Source organism: Gossypium arboreum, chromosome 12 (assembly GCF_025698485.1).
Source record: "Gossypium arboreum isolate Shixiya-1 chromosome 12, ASM2569848v2, whole genome shotgun sequence".
Lineage (NCBI taxonomy): Eukaryota > Viridiplantae > Streptophyta > Magnoliopsida > Malvales > Malvaceae > Gossypium > Gossypium arboreum.
The window spans coordinates 92,134,816-92,152,564 of NC_069081.1; the positions used below are offsets into that span (position 1 = coordinate 92,134,816).

At 37.2% G+C, this 17,749-nt stretch overlaps 1 protein-coding gene across 1 annotated transcript; it reads right to left on the reverse strand.

Moving 5' to 3' along the window:
- Positions 1-4,469: 4,469 nt before the first annotated feature.
- On the reverse strand, positions 4,470-4,853 carry LOC108477937 (probable truncated L-gulonolactone oxidase 7, mitochondrial). The gene has a single exon (XM_017780402.1). It carries the CDS (start codon positions 4,851-4,853, stop codon positions 4,470-4,472), a length of 384 nt encoding a protein of 127 aa, XP_017635891.1.
- Positions 4,854-17,749: the final 12,896 nt, after the last annotated feature.

Consider the following 17,749-nt stretch of genomic DNA (forward strand, 5'->3'; position numbering starts at 1 on the left):
AAATTCTTCATAGTTTTTGTCTAATTACTATTCCACAACAATGATTAAAGAGGAAAATTATAGATTTCAGATTTCATTTGAATTGAACTTTTGATGGGCCTTGAGGCTTATAAAATTAGCCTTCTAAATTGGACCGAATTAGATTTTGGGTTAAAAAGTTGTTTTCAATATCTAGTGTTTTAATTTTGGGTCTTTATATAGGCTAAGCCCATATTTGATATGGTTTTCATTTTGGACTTTCCAACTAAAATTTTAATTCTGTTTCAGCCCAGCTATTTAGTTTGTAGGCCCATTTTATGTTTCATTTTGATTTTGGGGCTATTTAGTTTGTGGACCTACATTTTCGTTTTATTTTGATTTTTAGCAGATTAATTTGATCCGTAGGTACATTACTAGTTAGTACATGTATTTATTTTCATGTAAATGGAAAAATGAGTTTCATGGTATAGTAAAGAAGAAGACGTTCAATTTTGTGAGCTTGGGTCCACTATGGTATTTTTTTTAAAAAAATATTACCTTCTATAAAAATCTTTCCAATGCCACACATTTTGTTAGGTCCAAAAATATTAAGGAGTAAATTGATATTTTGAATTTTTTTATAAATTATTCTTAATGATAAGATCAAAGAAGAATAGTTTAACAAATAGATCGACTCAATTGTCTATCTCAATTAGCTTAACTTTCTACCATTAGAATTGATAACTTTTACAATACTATCTTTTTCTTAAAGTAAAATAGACCATTTTCCCCTATCTTTTTTTTGGGGTGGGGGCGGAATTAAATTGTATATTTTTACAATAGTAAAAATCTAATTTCACTATTTTAATAGTCTGTATCTTTATAATTTTTAAAGGATTAAATCAAATTTTTATCATTTTTGGGAGGCGAAATTGTAATTTTACCATTATTAATTTAAAATTTTATAAATTATAAAAGGTGCCTAAATGGAAAATTTTTTATTTTAGGGGAATGAGACCCCTGCTATACCCCTTGGCTTTGCCACTAGCTAAACTAGAACTCTTTTTAGTTTTTATGGCTTAATTATAATCTTCCAATATACAATTGGTGATATGAAAGAGAGTAAACAAAGAGATCTCTATAATAAGTGCGTTTACAAAAATTAAGTTATCAAAAAAAGCGAAAATGAGAGTGCTGGAAGATCTAACATTAAACCCTAAAGAATATGTATAAAAGAAATGAAAAATAAAGATTTGAAATTTATTCTCTAATGTTTGTTGCTTGGATATCTCTCTTTGAGTTTTAAAGTGTTCTTAATGAGTATTTATACTAAAAAAGTCTATATACATTCATGTATAAATTATAAATTTTAAAGATCTAGTAATGACATGACACGATCTCAAAATTTCATGTCTTTATACCTTAATAGAATCCAAGTTCAATAATCAAATTGAAAAAAAATGCTAAATTTCAAAATTAATGTAGACAATAAAATTTAGCAATCATGATGATAAATATTGCCAAGTCCAAAGACTAAATGTTGATATACTTTTTTTCATTTTCATTTTCATGTTACTAATTTTGACTTGATTAAAATAAAGTTAGATGAGATGTAAATTGTTTCATACATAACAACCTATTGCACTCCTTCAAGACATCTCATAAGGTTAATCTTATGAGTGATATGAATAAATCCTTTGGAGGAACCTTCGCAAAATTCCTCTAATTTAGCAACTGAGTAGACTCTATTTATTAATCACGATGTCAAACTTCTAAATGAGCAAGTCCCATCAAATGTGACCTAGAACTCATATGTCATTCTACCTAGACCTATACCATCAGATAACTTGGCTATTTGCCTCTTACCTGCTAATGGTAGCTAGACATGTGACGCTGATGCCTTAGGACAAGGGAATAAGGGTATATAAGCTCGGAGCATGTGGCCAAAAGGCCGAATTTCTCTCTCTCACCTATTCCTTCTCATCCTCAACTCTGATCACCCTACTAGATAACTCTTCACCCTTTCTTAATTCTTAAGCAGAGTAAACCATTCATTTCAACCACCTATTCTTCCACGTGCCAATCAATCATTAACACAAATTTTTTTTAGTGTACATGCATAACAGCTCTTTGCATCTCTTGGAAAACACTCTATTAATTTTTCCTTCTAATCATATATACAATTTTTATACAGAGAAATAATTTATACACCACATAATGAATTTTAAAAATTCTACAAATAGAATGAAGGGTATGATGTATTCTTTGGTATAGTAAAAATAAAAAGAATAATATAAGAAAACATCTCAGCATTTTTATTTTAACTTTACAGACAATATATGAAATGATTTTTATAATTTAACATTATTTTTAAGGTTAAGGTCACGAATCTAGATGGGATATAATTAGAAGTGTAGATGGGGTACTAATTGATCTATAGCTCTTGGACAGAATAATGAATACGAAATGGAAGTGATGTGTACAAACCATTAATTTGAAACAGTAAAATGTTCTTTTCACACTTCATTTCATGCAATTAAAAAACTATGGTGAATTGAAAAGAACAACATGAAAGAAGAATAAAATGACAAGTCTAAATCGAAACAAACATCAAATTAAAAAAGGATTGCGAACATGTGAAATTTTTGGATAAAACTTTTCTTATCATTTCAGCAATAATCTCATCTAAGCCTTAACCATTGCGAGTGTGCAATTTAGTTTTGGCTCTACTGTTGGTGGGTCACTTGATGGGTAGATTCAGTTGTATCAAATCAATTTCTACGAGACAAGCAAAAAACAACTTTTCGAGGCCTTGGTCACCTATTATTCATGTTGATGTTACCTTTGATGGGAAATGGAAATTGGGTACAACTGATACCTAAGTGGTCCTACCTTTTCACTGACTCATTGCAAAGACAAAGACAGGTTTTAATAGGCCTGAGGAATAGAAATGCAACCCCAAGGTTGTCAAAGCTAGCTCCCCCTTGTTCATATCTAGCTTGGGTTAATAACAAGTTTTATAATGCTCAATTTTCATGGGTAAGCATTCACTACCCGTCTTATTAATATTTTAAATAAAATATTATTATTAATAGCAATCATGAACAAAGATTTAATACATAATATATATGATAAATGAAATAGTATAAATTGATGCACAAATAATATGCTTATAGAATAATCTCAAAAGAGAAGAAACGCAAATTAAAAGTAACCGCAATATTAAAAAAATTTAGAAATAAACTAGAGATGCATCACATAAATCAAACCACTTAAAATTGCACACTAGCCTCATCGTAATTAAACCAATTTGATTGTTAATTCTAGTCAACAAATAAATAATTGCTAATAGCCCTAAGAGACCCATTACATCGCATTAATGATGTACAAAATGTTAAGTCTCAAATTATCATCATCATTTTAAATTTCAATTTTACATGCACATCGCCCTGCTATATTATGTTAAATCCATCCAAAAATAATTCTCAATAAATTTGTGATAACTTTAATTTCACAAATCTCCTAAAAACATCATTAATTACTAAAACTAAAAGTAAAACTAAACTACTAATTATTTTAGAAATAAATATAGCGAACAAAATAAAACACCACAAAAATGTAGAATTTTTTTTTTTGATAATATGAGTTGAAATTAAAAACGAAATAAAAACAATTGTTTAAGAAGCTATGTCTAGCTATTAGGGTTGTTCAATCGGTTAATCGACTCAAATTACCATTAACCGAATTAACCAACCTTTTTAAACCCTTAACCGTTAACTGAACCCAATTTTTTTTCAAAAAAAATTAACCGACTTAACCGACTGATTAATTTATATTTCCAAAAAATTAACCGAACTGACCGAATACTTATATATTATAATATTATTTATTAAATTCGATTAATTCGGTTAACCGACTGATTTCGAACCGAATTAACCGTTAAGTAAACTTTCAAAAAATTATTAACCGACCATCGACCGAATTAATTCGGTTAACTGACCGATTAACCGAATTCGATCGGTTAACCGAATTAATTCGGTTTTACCCAAAATTTGCACACTTTTACCAGCCATAACCCAAAAGTCGACCCTGCAGACAAAACTAAGATTTGACTTTCTTGCTTGTGCTTTTAGTTGCTATACTTGGTATTAAAGTACACCTTGTAAATACGAGTCACTGGCCATTTACATGGTTACGTAATTTTTTATGTGGTTAATATTTTAATAAGTTAAATTGCTAATAAGATACTAAGTCAATGACAAAGTTGAAGTACTATTTAGATTTACACCATCGACTTCCACCTTACAATAATCACATTTTCTTTATGTTGATAGTTTTTTTTTCCATATATGAATAGCGTTTTTCTATAAATGAGTAAACTAAATAATCAAACCCCTAATTCTTAATGCACACTCTTGCATCTGTAAAAGTTTTCCCAGGCCTACAAGACAGCCCTTGTTTGGAGCATAGTAAACATCTTGGGAAGAAATACACAGTCATTCCAAAGTACACTATTTTTTCAATATGGTGAACCCATTTCTTTGCCCAAGAACCTGGTTAGTCCACTCACTTGAAAACAATCTCAATGGTCTGTTCGTATTTTTAACCTTCAAGAACTCTCCACCATTTTTGTATCTTTTGATAACCCCATCGAACACCAAGTTCTGGTTCTTCCCCCAATGCGGCAACGCATCATATTTGAACAAAGCCATTTGCTCGATCTTTTCCAACACGTCCTGGTAAAACTTAGGAGCCATAGGGTCTTTGCTCTTGTAACAGGTGATGTCGAAATCTACGACGTATTCTTGCTTGCCTAAGTAAGCGGAGGAAGCTTTAACGTAGTGCATGAGGACACTGTTGTAAAGTTCTAGCCCGCACAGTGATTTGGGATCCATGGATACTAGCTCCTTCACATCATGGATGAAGCTTTTGACTACTGATGTAACGCCTTAAATAATTTATTTTTGTTTCTGTAAATATTTAACACAACTATGTATTTGCTTCAGTGGTTAAGTGCTTTGGGTGTGTGTGAGAGGTCTTGGGTTCAATTCCCACTTTGACAATTTTTGTTATTTTTTATCCAAGCCTTACCCTTGTTGAGTGGACTTATAGAAAATTGTCTATTAATTCATATCATAATGAGCCTGCTGGTTCGAGTGGTAAGAGGGTTGTTATGTTGGAGGTCTTGTGTTTGAATCCTTATATAAGTTGTAGGTGATAATTTTTACTTTGGGCATCTGATAGAAGTTGAAAAGAATCGAAATTCTTGAGTAGTTGGATGTGGATTAGTGGGGAGGATATTAGTCGGATTTTAGTAATTTAAAAGATTTTATTTTATTTTATTTCTTATAATTATTTTATTTTGTTTTCCCAAAATTCCTTTTCTCTTTTTGAAGTTTTCTGTTCCCTTTTTTCCTCTATTCTATTTTCGTTTCTTCCTCTCCTTCTCGATTTTTCCAAATTTGCCTCCTTTTGTGCAAATTTTGACTGTATTGTTCGGTAAGTCTTGTATTGATACGATCTTAGTGTTTCAAGGTTAGTGTTTTAATGGGGGGTTTTGTGTTTATCTCAGTTAGGGGAAGGGCAAGAATCGGTTGGTGCTCCGGCATCAATTTAAGCGTTATGGGTTTCTGTCGTTGGTGGTAAGTATTTGAGTTCATTGTTTGATGTTGTAAGGCTCCGTTTGTGGAATATTTTTGGTTTGAGTTTCACAAGTGTGTACTGAATTTGGGAATTTGGATGTTGTTTCTTAGGTTTGGGTGGTCTGAAGATTATTTTCGTTGCAAAAATGAACTAAGTGTATACCTGAAACGCAGAAAATTGAGCTTCGACAAAAGCCAAAAAACTATTCTATTGATGCCACACAAGTGTGTGCCTGGCCATGTGGTTGGCCGTGTGTGAGACACGGCCGTGTGGTCGACGAAGGCATGACCATGCACAAGACATGGCCATGTGGTAGTGTGGGTGTGGCTGTATAGGCCATACGGGCTAGGCCAAGTTGGGTTTATGGGCCCACATAGGCATGTGAACCCACCGGGCATGCCACACAAGCATGTGGGTTTTGGGCCAAGTCGTGTGGGTCACACGGGCAAGGCCAATTTGGGCGTGTGGGCACACGGACGCATGGGCCCATTTTTTTGAAGTTTTTCTTAGGGTTATACGGGTCGTTCCGATCGACTGTGGGCTTATCGTAGAGTTAGTAAGGGCTAACCAAACCCTAAAACTATGTGATCTGTTAGTCTGATATTCTGTTTTGAATATGATATTGTTATACATGTCTGATTAGTCTAATGTATTTATATATCTGATATCTGAATAATAGCATGTGAGCATGATAACTTTGATTATATATATCTGATTAGGGGTGGGATTGGTATATGTGGAGGAAGTGTTTTATATGACGATCATTGCCTATTTTCTGGTAGCTTGGCTGCATTTTATTTGACATGTGCCGTAATGGCACAATGGTGTGTAGGAATGGGTTGGTGTTTTTAACCCTACATAGTGTGATGGGATAGTCGGAGTTGGTGTGTAGAGGATGGGGGTAGGATTTTGTATTTTTAATCTGTATATTGTTCTGTTATCTGAATCTGTAAAGGGCTTAGGTCCGAACCTAAATCTGTATCTGACTGTGTATGAGTTTACTATATGTATTGGATGTCTATTTCTGTTGAGTTACACATTGAGTTACAAAAACTCACATCTGTTTGTCTATTTTGTTCAGGTAATTCACAGGCTTAGATGGGTCGGTGCGACAGAGGCTCAGCAGTGTCCATTTGATCGAGAACTATTTTATCTGTAGCGACGTAAAAAATTTTTTAGTTTCGCTTGGTCACTAATTGTGGTGATTTATTAAGCATTTGAAAACCAACTTTCGATTTTATTAGCAAAGGGAGTCGCCACTGATCCTTTTTTATTAGCAAAGGGAGTCGTAATATGAGTTGAATTTTTTTTTGAAAAATATAAATTGAAAAGCAGAAATTGAAATTACCTAAACCTGCCTTGAGGCTCAACTCACCTCTTGCAATATGAGTTGATTTTTTGAAAGATAAAAATTGAAAATACCTCAGCATGTCTTGAGGCTCAACTCATTTCTCGCAATATGAGTTGATTTTTTTGACAACAGAAATTGAAATTACCTCAGCGTGTCCTGAGGCTCAACTCACCTCTCGCAATATGAGTTGAATTTTTTTGAAAAATATAAATTGAAAAGCAGATATTGAAATTACCTCAACGTGCCTTGAGGCTCAACTCACCTCTCGCAATATGAGTTGATTTTTGACAAACAGAAATTGAAATTACCTCAGCGTGTCCTGAGGCTCAACTCATTTCTCGTAATATAAGTTGATTTTTGAAAAATAGATTGAAACACAAAAATTGACAATACCTCAGCGTGTCCCGAGGCTCAACTCACCTCTCGCAATATGAGTTGATTTTTGAAAAATAGAAATTGAAAATACCTCAGCGTGTCCTGAGGCTCAACTCACCTCTCGCAATATGAGTTGATTTTTGAAAAACATAAATTGAGCAGAAATTGAAACTACCTCAACGTGTCTTGAGGCTCAACTCATTTCTCACAATATGAGTTGATTTTTTTTTTGAAAGACAAAAATTGAAAATACCTCAGCATGTCTTGAGGCTCAACTCATTTCTCGCAATATGAGTTGATTTTTTTGAAAGACAAAAATTGAAAATACCTCAGCATGTCTTGAGGCTCAACTCATTTCTCGCAATATGAGTTGATTTTTTTTTTGACAACAGAAATTGAAATTACCTCAGCGTGTCCTGAGGCTCAACTCACCTCTTGCAATATGAGTTGAATTTTTTTGAAAAATATAAATTGAAAAGCAGAAATTGAAATTACCTCAACGTGCCTTGAGGCTCAACTCACCTCTCGCAATATGAGTTGATTTTTGACAAACAGAAATTGAAATTACCTCAGCGTGTCCTGAGGCTCAACTCATTTCTCGTAATATGAGTTGATTTTTGAAAAATAGATTGAAACACAAAAATTGACAATACCTCAGCGTGCCCCGAGGCTCAACTCACCTCTCGCAATATGAGTTGATTTTTGAAAAACAGAAATTGAAAATACCTCAGTGTGTCCTGAGGCTCAACTCACCTCTCGCAATATGAGTTGATTTTTGAAAAACATAAATTGAACAGAAATTGAAACTACCTCAACATGTCTTGAGGCTCAACTTATTTCTCGCAATATGAGTTGATTTTTTTTTTGAAAGACAAAAATTGAAAATACCTCAGCATGTCTTGAGGCTCAACTCATTTCTCGCAATATGAGTTGATTTTTTTTTTTTTACAACAGAAATTTAAATTACCTCAGCGTGTCCTGAGGCTCAACTCACCTCTCGCAATATGAGTTGAATTTTTTTTGAAAAATATAAATTTTAAAAGCAGAAATTAAAATTACCTTAACGTGCCTTGAGGCTCAACTTACCTCTCGCAGTATGAGTTGATTTTTTTTGAAAAGCAGAAATTGAAAATACCTCAATGTGTCTTGAGGTTCAACTCACCTCTCGCAATATGAGTTGATTTTTTTGAAACAGAAATAAAAACATCAAAATACCAAAAGATGTCAACTGGTGGAACTCAGATGTCTTTTCCTTTGATTCAGTACAGCTATCATCACATCCTCTTGCTCTACTGGAATACCTGTATATGTCATGCATGATGTTATCATGATATGCACATTTTGGTCTTAAATGCCTTTATGCCTATATGATTATACTATGCGCCTTGGGCTTGTTTGTCATATGTCCTCTTTCGTCATGATTTTTGATGATCTGTGTTCATTGCTTTGACTCTTGACTTTCTATTTAGGCCTTGTACCCATCCTCAAGCTTCATGAGTAATCTACATTTCTCAGATATCACTCTTTTGCCCCTGGTTGAACTTTGTCTTTGCGTTGAGGCTCTTGTACTTAATGAAATGCATGAAAATGGTCAGGTAGGGACAAAGGGATACCTCATATTTATTTATTTCAAACGTGGCAATCAAAGAAAATTAACCAATGATAATGAGAAAGTGTCATAAAGAGAAAACGGATCGCATTTAATGGATACAGATGCTCTAGATATTCAACACACGAACTCTTCCACGTTCCTTCATCTAGAATCTTTTCGAGCATGGCTTCTTGTGTAGAAGATTTGAGCTTTCCAAAATGCTTCAAATCTCAGTAGTCTCGTTGTTTGACCCAATGCTCAAAATGCCTTGCTCTTTAAGCCCAGTTTGCTTCATTAGAATGCCCTTTCAGGTTTTCATCCTAATCTTTTGTGTTAATCAAGACGCCCTTTTCGGGTTTTCACCTTGATCCCTCTCTCTTTTTCTTTTTTCTTTTCTTTTCTCTTTTTTTTAAGATGTCTTTTTTCGGGTTTTCATCTTGATTTTCCTTTTTTTAAGCATAATATTTCTTCACAGCATCTGAATTCATTGGATTTGGTAACTCCTTCCTATCCATCACAGTGAGAATCAAAGCTCCACCCGAGAATGCTTTCTTTACGACGTATGGTCCTTCCCAATTTGGGGCCTATTTTCCTCAGAAGTCCTTTTGTATTGGGAGAATCTTTCTCAGCACAAGTTCTCCTTCGTGGAATTCTCTTGGTCGTACTTTCTTGTCATGGGCCGTGATCATTCTCTTCTGGTACATCTGTCCGTGACAAATTGCCTTTAGACGTTTTTCTTCGATGAGGTTTAATTGATCATATCGAGCTCAAACCCATTCTGCTTCTTCTAGTTTCGATTCCATTAAGACTCGTAGAGAAGGGATCTCAACCTCGATAGGTAGCACAGCTTCCATTCCATATACCAGAGAGAAAGAGGTTGCTCCCGTAGATATCCGCACAGATGTACGATATGCATACAAAGCAAATGGTAGCTTCTCGTGCCAGTCTTTATATGTCTCGGTCATTTTCCCAATAATCTTCTTAATATTCTTGTTGGCCGCTTCAACAGCTCCATTCATCTTTGGGCGATAAGGCGAGGAGTTATGATGCTTTATTTGGAATTGCTCACACACTTCTTTCATCATCTTGTTGTTCAAATTCAAGGCGTTATCTGAAATGATTCTTTCAGGCAAACCATATCGACAAATGATTTCCTTTTTCAAAAACCTGCAAACCGCAGTCTTTGTCATATTGGCAAACGATGCGGCTTCTATCCATTTTGTGAAGTAATCAATAACCACAAAAATAAATCGGTGTCCATTAGAAGCTTTTGGAGAAATTGGCCCTATAACATCCATGCCCCACATAGAAAAAGGCCACGGAGAAGTCATGACGTGAAGAGGCAAAGGGGCTACATGAATTTTATCACCATAAATTTGACATTTGTGGCATTTTCGTGTGAAATTAATGCAGTCACTTTCCATCGTCAGCCAGTAATATCCGAGTCTCATAATCTTCCTGGCCATAGTGAAAACATTGGCATGTGTCCCACAAATTCCCTCGTGGACCTCTTTAAGTATTTTTCTAGCTTCAACAGCATCTACGCATCTCAAGAGCACCTGATCTTTTCCTCTTTTGTACAGGATGTCCCCATCAAGAACGAATCCATTGCCATTCTTCTGATTGTTCTTTTGTCGTTCTCGTTTGCTTGTTCGGGATACTTTTGATTCTTGATATATTCTAAGACATCATGGAACCATGGCAGTCCATCTATCTCTTTTCAATCTGAAACAATGTGCAGGGACTTCATGTATGCTCATTTGAAGAGGCATTATTTTTGTTTCTCTGTTTGCTTTAAATATTGAAGCCAAAGTGGCCAGGGCATCAGCTAATTAGTTTTCTTCTCGTGGAAAGTAATTAAAAGTTATTTCTTTGAATTCTTTAATCAACCCTGCCACGAGATCATCAGATTTGACTAATTTTGAATCCTCACTTCCCAATCTCCACGGATCGATAAATCACTAATCTTTGAGTCTCAGATACCTCTAAAGTTTGGATGTTTCATTCAATTGCTGCACGAAGTCCCATGATACAAGCTTCATATTCTGCTATGTTATTGGTACAGAAGAAATTCAGCCTGTCCGTGGACGGATAATGGTTCCCTTCTGGTGATACTAAGACTGCTCCAATCCCATGCCCCAATGCATTCGATGCACCATCAAAGCTCATCCTCCATGACTTTCCTTTTGATGACTCACATTCCTTTTCTGTAATGCACATTAAGTCTTCATCTGGGAAATCAAATTTCAATGGCTCGTATTCTTCCGTTGTTCGAGTTGCTAAGAAGTCAGCTATTGTATTCCCTTTTATCGACTTTTGGCTCACATAGACGATGTCATATTCTGATAGTAAGATCTGCCATCGTGCCATTCTTCCTGAGAGTGCGGGTGATTCCATCATGTACTTTATTGGGTCCAACTTTGAAATTAGCCATGTCGTATGATACAACATATATTGCTTGAGTCTCCGAGCTACCCAAACCAGAGCGCAGCAGTATTTTTCTATGGACGAATACTTTGCCTCATATTCAGTAAACTTTTTGCTGAGGTAGTAGATCGCCTTTTTTTTCTTTCCTGACTCGTCGTGTTGCCCCAGTACGCAACCCATTGAATTCTCGAACACAGTCAAATACAATATTAATGGTCTTCTCGGCATTGGCGGTACTAGCACTGGAGGATTAGACAAATACTATTTTATCTTGTCAAAAGCCACTTGGCACTCCTCGTTCCATTCTCCGGGATTATGTTTTCGAAGGAGTCGAAAGATTGGGTCGCATTGGTTGGTAAGTTGAGCGATAAATCGGGCGATGTAGTTTAATCTCCCTAAAAATCCTCTGACTTCCTTTTGCGTGCGCGAGGGTGGTAACTCTTGAATGGCTTTTATTTTATCTGGATCAACTTCAATGCCTCTCTCGCTGACAATGAAGCCAAGCAATTTTCCTGAGGTAGCCCCAAACGTATATTTGGACGGATTGAGCTTTAGCTGAAACTTTCTCAGTCTGTCGAACAACTTCTTTAGGTTCGCTACATGCTCTTCTTCCCCTCGGGACTTAGCAATCATATCATCGACGTAGACCTTCATTTCTTTATGCATCATGTCATGGAATAGCGTCACCATAGCCCTCTGATATGTTGCCCCAGCATTCTTTAACCCAAATGGCATCACCTTGTAGCAGAATGTTCCCCACATTGTTACGAAGGTAGTTTTTTCCATATCCTCAGGGGCCATCTTGATCTGATTATACCCCGAGAATCCGTCCATGAAAGAAAACAATGAATGTTTTGCTGTGTTATCTACCAACGTATCAATGTGTGGTACGGGAAAATTATCTTCAGGACTTGCTCGATTCAGGTCACGATAATCCATGCACATTCGTACTTTCTTCTCTTTCTTTGGCACCGGACTATGTTAGCCACCCATTCGGATATTTGGAGGCTTGTAGGAAACCGACATCAAATTGCTTCTTGACTTCCTCTTTATCTTCTACAACATCTCGTGCCTCATCCGTCTTAGCTTTTGTTGAATGGGCTTGCATTCGCTTTAATGGGAGCTTATGGACCGCTACATCTTCATCCAATCCTGGCATGTCCTGATATGACCATGCGAATACATCTTTGTACTTACGGAGCAAAGCTATCAAATTATGCCTGGTGCCCCCTGAAATAGAAGTCTCAATCTTCACTTCTTGCTTCCTTTCTTCAGTTCCCAGATTTATTGTTTTAATAGATTATTGATGAGGCAAAATCTGTTTATCCTCTTGTTTCACCATTCTTAGCAAGTCAGGGGACGAGACATAGTCTTTAGCATTTTCTTCGACTTCAAATTCTCCTAAACAAACAGCCTTCTCAAAATCAATTTCAGGACTCGTAACGGGTTTGTTCATGCTGTTGATATCCGAGCACCTGAAAGTTGAATGGAAAAGGAAACTATAGAGGGGCATCCAAGTATTGGAACCAACAAACGAAATGTTATGGCATGGTATGAGGCAAATGTATAGATAGGCTATGAAATGAGGAGATGATTATGAAATTAGTGATAATGCGAAAGATCGTGATAAAATGCATCTTCATCGATATTCATTTAAATGATAAAGAGTGAATGTAAGCTCTTACAAAAGAATTCTATTATATCTAAGGACACAATAAAATGTTAATGTTTGAGCATTACTCTGAAGACTTATAAACTACAAGAAGGTCCTCGGCAGTCTAATTGTTCAACATAAAACCCGGAGGACAATGGCGTATCGTTGAAACATCTTTAATAGCCTCACTTCTTTTGTCAATGACATTTATACTGACATTCTGAATACCCCTTTCAATTAATAACAGCGTGTTTTGTATATTATCCTGTCCGGGGTATATCATTCCCACAGATGTAAATGTTTTTGACAAAGGAGGGTATGTTATGGGCTCCCATTCTACTTCTCGGCCCAAAGTTCTCGCAATCCTTCTCTCTGATCTTTTCCCATTTGTTCTCTTCTTTGACGATGTCCGGTTGGAACCCCAAACCGTGTCGGGCCTTGTGGTGCATCGGCTTTAGAGCCTCGACTATTCCTTGCAAATATCTCCCTAAACCTTTTCTCGCCGAGCTTCCTTCCTACGATCGGTTTGACACCCATCCCGGTATTTCTTGACAATTTTGGCGCGGGAATTCTGTTTCCCTCAGCGACGAATGTGGCATTGACAAATTCAAGAGATCGAAAGGAACATTCCATAGCGTCTTTACTCACTTCAATATATGGTGCGTCAGCAGAAATAGATGCTACAATGTCTTCTTCTCCCTCGACAGTGACCAAATAGCCATCCATGATAAATTTCACCTTTTGATGGAGGAATGATGGGACTGCTCCAGCAGAATGGATCCAAGGTCTTCCCAAGAGACAATTGTGTGATGGTGTAATGTCCATGACTTGAAACTCAACATCGTATATGTAGGGACCCACTTCTAGAGGGATCTCGATTTTTCCTATAACTTTTCATCTTGTTCCATCGAATGCCCTTACTGTAGAATGACAGGGCTTTAGATAGGACAAATTCATCGGCATCTTGGAAAGTGTGGCCAAAGGCATGACATTGAGTGCCGATCCATTGTCGATGAGCACGTTCGGTATTATATAGCCCTTACAACGGGTTGTGATATGCAATGCTTTCACTGAGCCTCTACCATTGGGCGATATTTCATCATCACTAAAAGAAATGAAATTATCCGCATTCAAGTTGTTCATCCATCTATCCAGTTTTTCAACGGATACATTGTTTGCCACATAAGCTTGATTTAACACTTTCAGCAGAGCGTTTCGGTGTGGTTCTGAATTCAATAGCAGAGATAATACCGAGATTCACGCTGGCTGCTTACTCAATTGTTCTACTACGTTGTACTCACTGTGCTTGATAAATTTTAAGAATTCCTGTGCTTCCTCCTCGTCCACAGGATTTTTAGCTTCTTGTTCAGACGCAGTTTCATGCTTATCATCGGTCACGTGCATCGGTGCTTTTCCTTTCTGTTTCAAGTCACTATTCTTCTTTATCTCCTTCGAATAACATCTTCCACTACGAGTGAAATGACCTACTTCCCCGACGTTTCCAGTCATGGCTTTGGGCTTTTCATCTTCAGGTGTGACGATATTAACATCATATTTCCATGGTACTGCTTTATTGTCCTTGTAAGGGAAAGGAGACGGTACTTCAATTATCATTTTTGGTTTCATCGGTTCCTTCCTTGCATCATAATAAATTACGAATGGTCGATTAGCGCTATACGGACAACCTGACGATTGATTGTCGGAGGCACATACTTCTTTCTCATTGGTTTCTCCTTCATTAATGATCTCAATCTCCTTATTATCAATCCGGTCTTGCAGTAACCTTTTAAATTACTTACATGATTGAATATCGTGCCCTACAATTCCATGAAAATCACAAAAAACCTGACATTATTTTCTAAGATTATCGTCGGGGCGACAGAGCAATCTCTTCTTAACCAGTGCCTCCCAGATTTTTTGCAGAGGCGTCCTTATTTCTGAAACACATCTTCTGACTTGCCATTCATCTTCTTTCCCCACTGTGTTCACATTCCCTTCAGTATGGTTAGGGAACAGTTTCCCAGTTGCATTACTGGCACTATCGAATCGTAGGATACCCGCATCAATTAGTCCTTGAACTCTCCTTTTAAAGGCTAGGCAATTTTCCGTGGAATGTCCCTGGTTTCCTGTATGGTATGCACAACTAGCGTTTGAGTCGTACCATTTCGGGTATGGGGGCCTCAATGGTGCCATATAATGTGGGGATATCAATTGCTTCTCCAAAAGTTTTGGGTACAGTTCCCCATATGACACAGGAATAGGGGTAAATTGTGGTCTCTCGGAATTGGGTTTTGCTGGCCTCTACTCGTTTTTGGGTTGACCTTGGGCGGGTATTGTATTTTATGGGAATGTGGCGGTTGGTCTCGGGTTACTTGTGGTGTAAATGGGGTAAGAAGAGTAAGGAGGCGGTGTTTGGTAATAAAGGGTTTGAGGAGGGTAATAGAAATTCGGAAGTGGATAATTTCGAGGTCGGGGTTGGTTTGGATATGGGTTAGGGGCATAACGACTTCCCATTCCCACCATGTGGGTTTCTGGTTCTTTCTTCTTCATGGGCGCTGCCCTTCTTGAACTTTCTTGACCTTCCATTCTACCGCTCTTGATAGCATTCTCTATAAGCTCACCGGATATTACAATATCCGCAAAGTCTTTCGTGGCACTTCCCACTAGTTTGTCATAAAACGGTGCTTTCAAAGTGTTGATGAAAAGAATGGTTATCTCCATTTTTGTTAATGGGGGTTCCACTTGGGCTGAGACATTCGTCCATCTCTACGCATACTGTCTAAAAGTTTCTTATGGCTTTTTCTCCATCATTTGCAAAGTCATCCAGTCTGGCACCATATCAGATACATGCTTGTATTGCTCACAGAATGCTGATGCCAAGTCCTTCCAAGATCGGATCCTTTCTCTACTAAGCTGGTTGTACCACCGAAGAGCTGATCCTACTAGACTATCCTGAAAACAATGTATGAGTAGTCGGTCTTCATTCACGTAACTAGTCATTTTTCGACAAAACATGACAAGATGCACCTTTGGACATCTCGTGCCATCGTATTTTTCGAAATCAGACACCTTGAACTTCAGAGGCAGAACTAGATCGGGCACCAAACTGAGCTCTTTGGCACTTAGTGCAGAGAAGGCTTCAGTACCCTCTATTGCTTTGAGTCTTTCCTCTAAGCTCCTATACTTCTCTTGAGCTTCATGATCGTCTGTTCTCAACTTTGGCTATTTCTCTTGGATCGTCCAAATCGGAACAATTGGATTGGCAGGATTAGCCCTAGAATTTGATATGAATATTCCTTGCCCTAAATGAGTATGTGGCACCGCCGTTGCTCTGGGTCTGTGGGTTCTCCTTGGGTGTACCCTCTTTGTACTGCGCGGGCGTGTGGTGGAGTGAATCCGGGGGGATAGAGCGGGTCTTGATTGTGATTAACTCTTGATCGAGATTCCTCAATGTCAGGGCTCTGCATGGGTCCCTTTCCTTTAACTAAAGCTGACATCATCTCTATCATCTTGGCCATTTGATCCTTTTGTTCGAGCGATTCTTCTCGTGATCTCACCATTAAGGCTCTCGTCTCTTGCTGTGACCTAGCCAACTGCTCTTGTAATTTCTTTTGAATTCTCTCCATCCTTTCAATCCTTTCATTGAATTCGGACTCCATTACTCTAGTTTGTCGGCGCGTTCTATACGAATGACGTGGTTCCAGTCTTGTGGTATTGCAATTGCGAATTATACATTTTAACCTCAGCGAACGAGTATGGGATATGCAATAAATGAATGGATGCATGAATGAATGCATGAATGTCAAATAAATGTCAGTCATGAATGAATATGCAAAAATTTGGTGTTAATTTCAAGATAGCCCCTATTTAGGCATTTCCTTAATCAAAGGAGTCTATTACACAACGTTTCGGTCACTCGTATAATTGACTCCTTCATTAGAAACCCGTTTTTGGCGACCAATCTCTAATCAACACCTTCCTAACAAGATGCCTTCTATGCATGATGAAAAATAGAAAACAGACAAACGACCTTGGTTAGCGCAACACATATAAACAGAGAAAAACTATGGAAAATCTAACAAATTAAGCTACTTGGTCTAGTGGACTCGATTCCCTTGCTTGGAAAGCACAAATGTAAAAGAAATAGAAGGTAAGATGTGCTTTTCCCGTGTACTTATTTCAGTGACTACTAAACGAACGGAGGTTTGGCACGGCTCTAGTTGGATGGCTCGTATGGTTCACTATATGCAGTTTTGGTTCTAGATGGGTACTCAATCGCTGCCTGACCGTCATCTACTAAGATTAGTCAGAGCCTCGGTCATGGCCCATCATAGGCTTATGAGATCAATTCGAGGATTACATTTACTTATGCCTATGCGGAGGGACAAGTTAACTCACGAAAGCATAAGTCATATGTAACCCGAAAGTATTCACTAGCCTGTGCGGAGGAACGAGTTAACTCACGAAGGCGTAGTGTTTACTTTCACTTAATAGGGACGGAGCCCGGGTATAGAGCTCATGTTATGTAACAAAAATGCACGTGCACGGTGTGGGGAGAAACTTGCAAACCTTTACGTTTTATTTAAAAACTAAACCAAAACTAAAATCACAAAATTTAAAGTTTGAAAAACAACCGGATAAAACAAGCTAGAATATATACAACACGATGCAAATGCATGATTTTTTGAAAACAAAAATTTGAGGATCACGACTAAATGTTAATTTGAACAAGGAACTTTGAAAATTTTGA

Bases quoted from the DNA above. Each gene is read 5' to 3' on its own strand.
- LOC108477937 (XM_017780402.1), bottom strand. From the start codon at position 4,853: ATGGATCCCAAATCACTGTGCGGGCTAGAACTTTACAACAGTGTCCTC.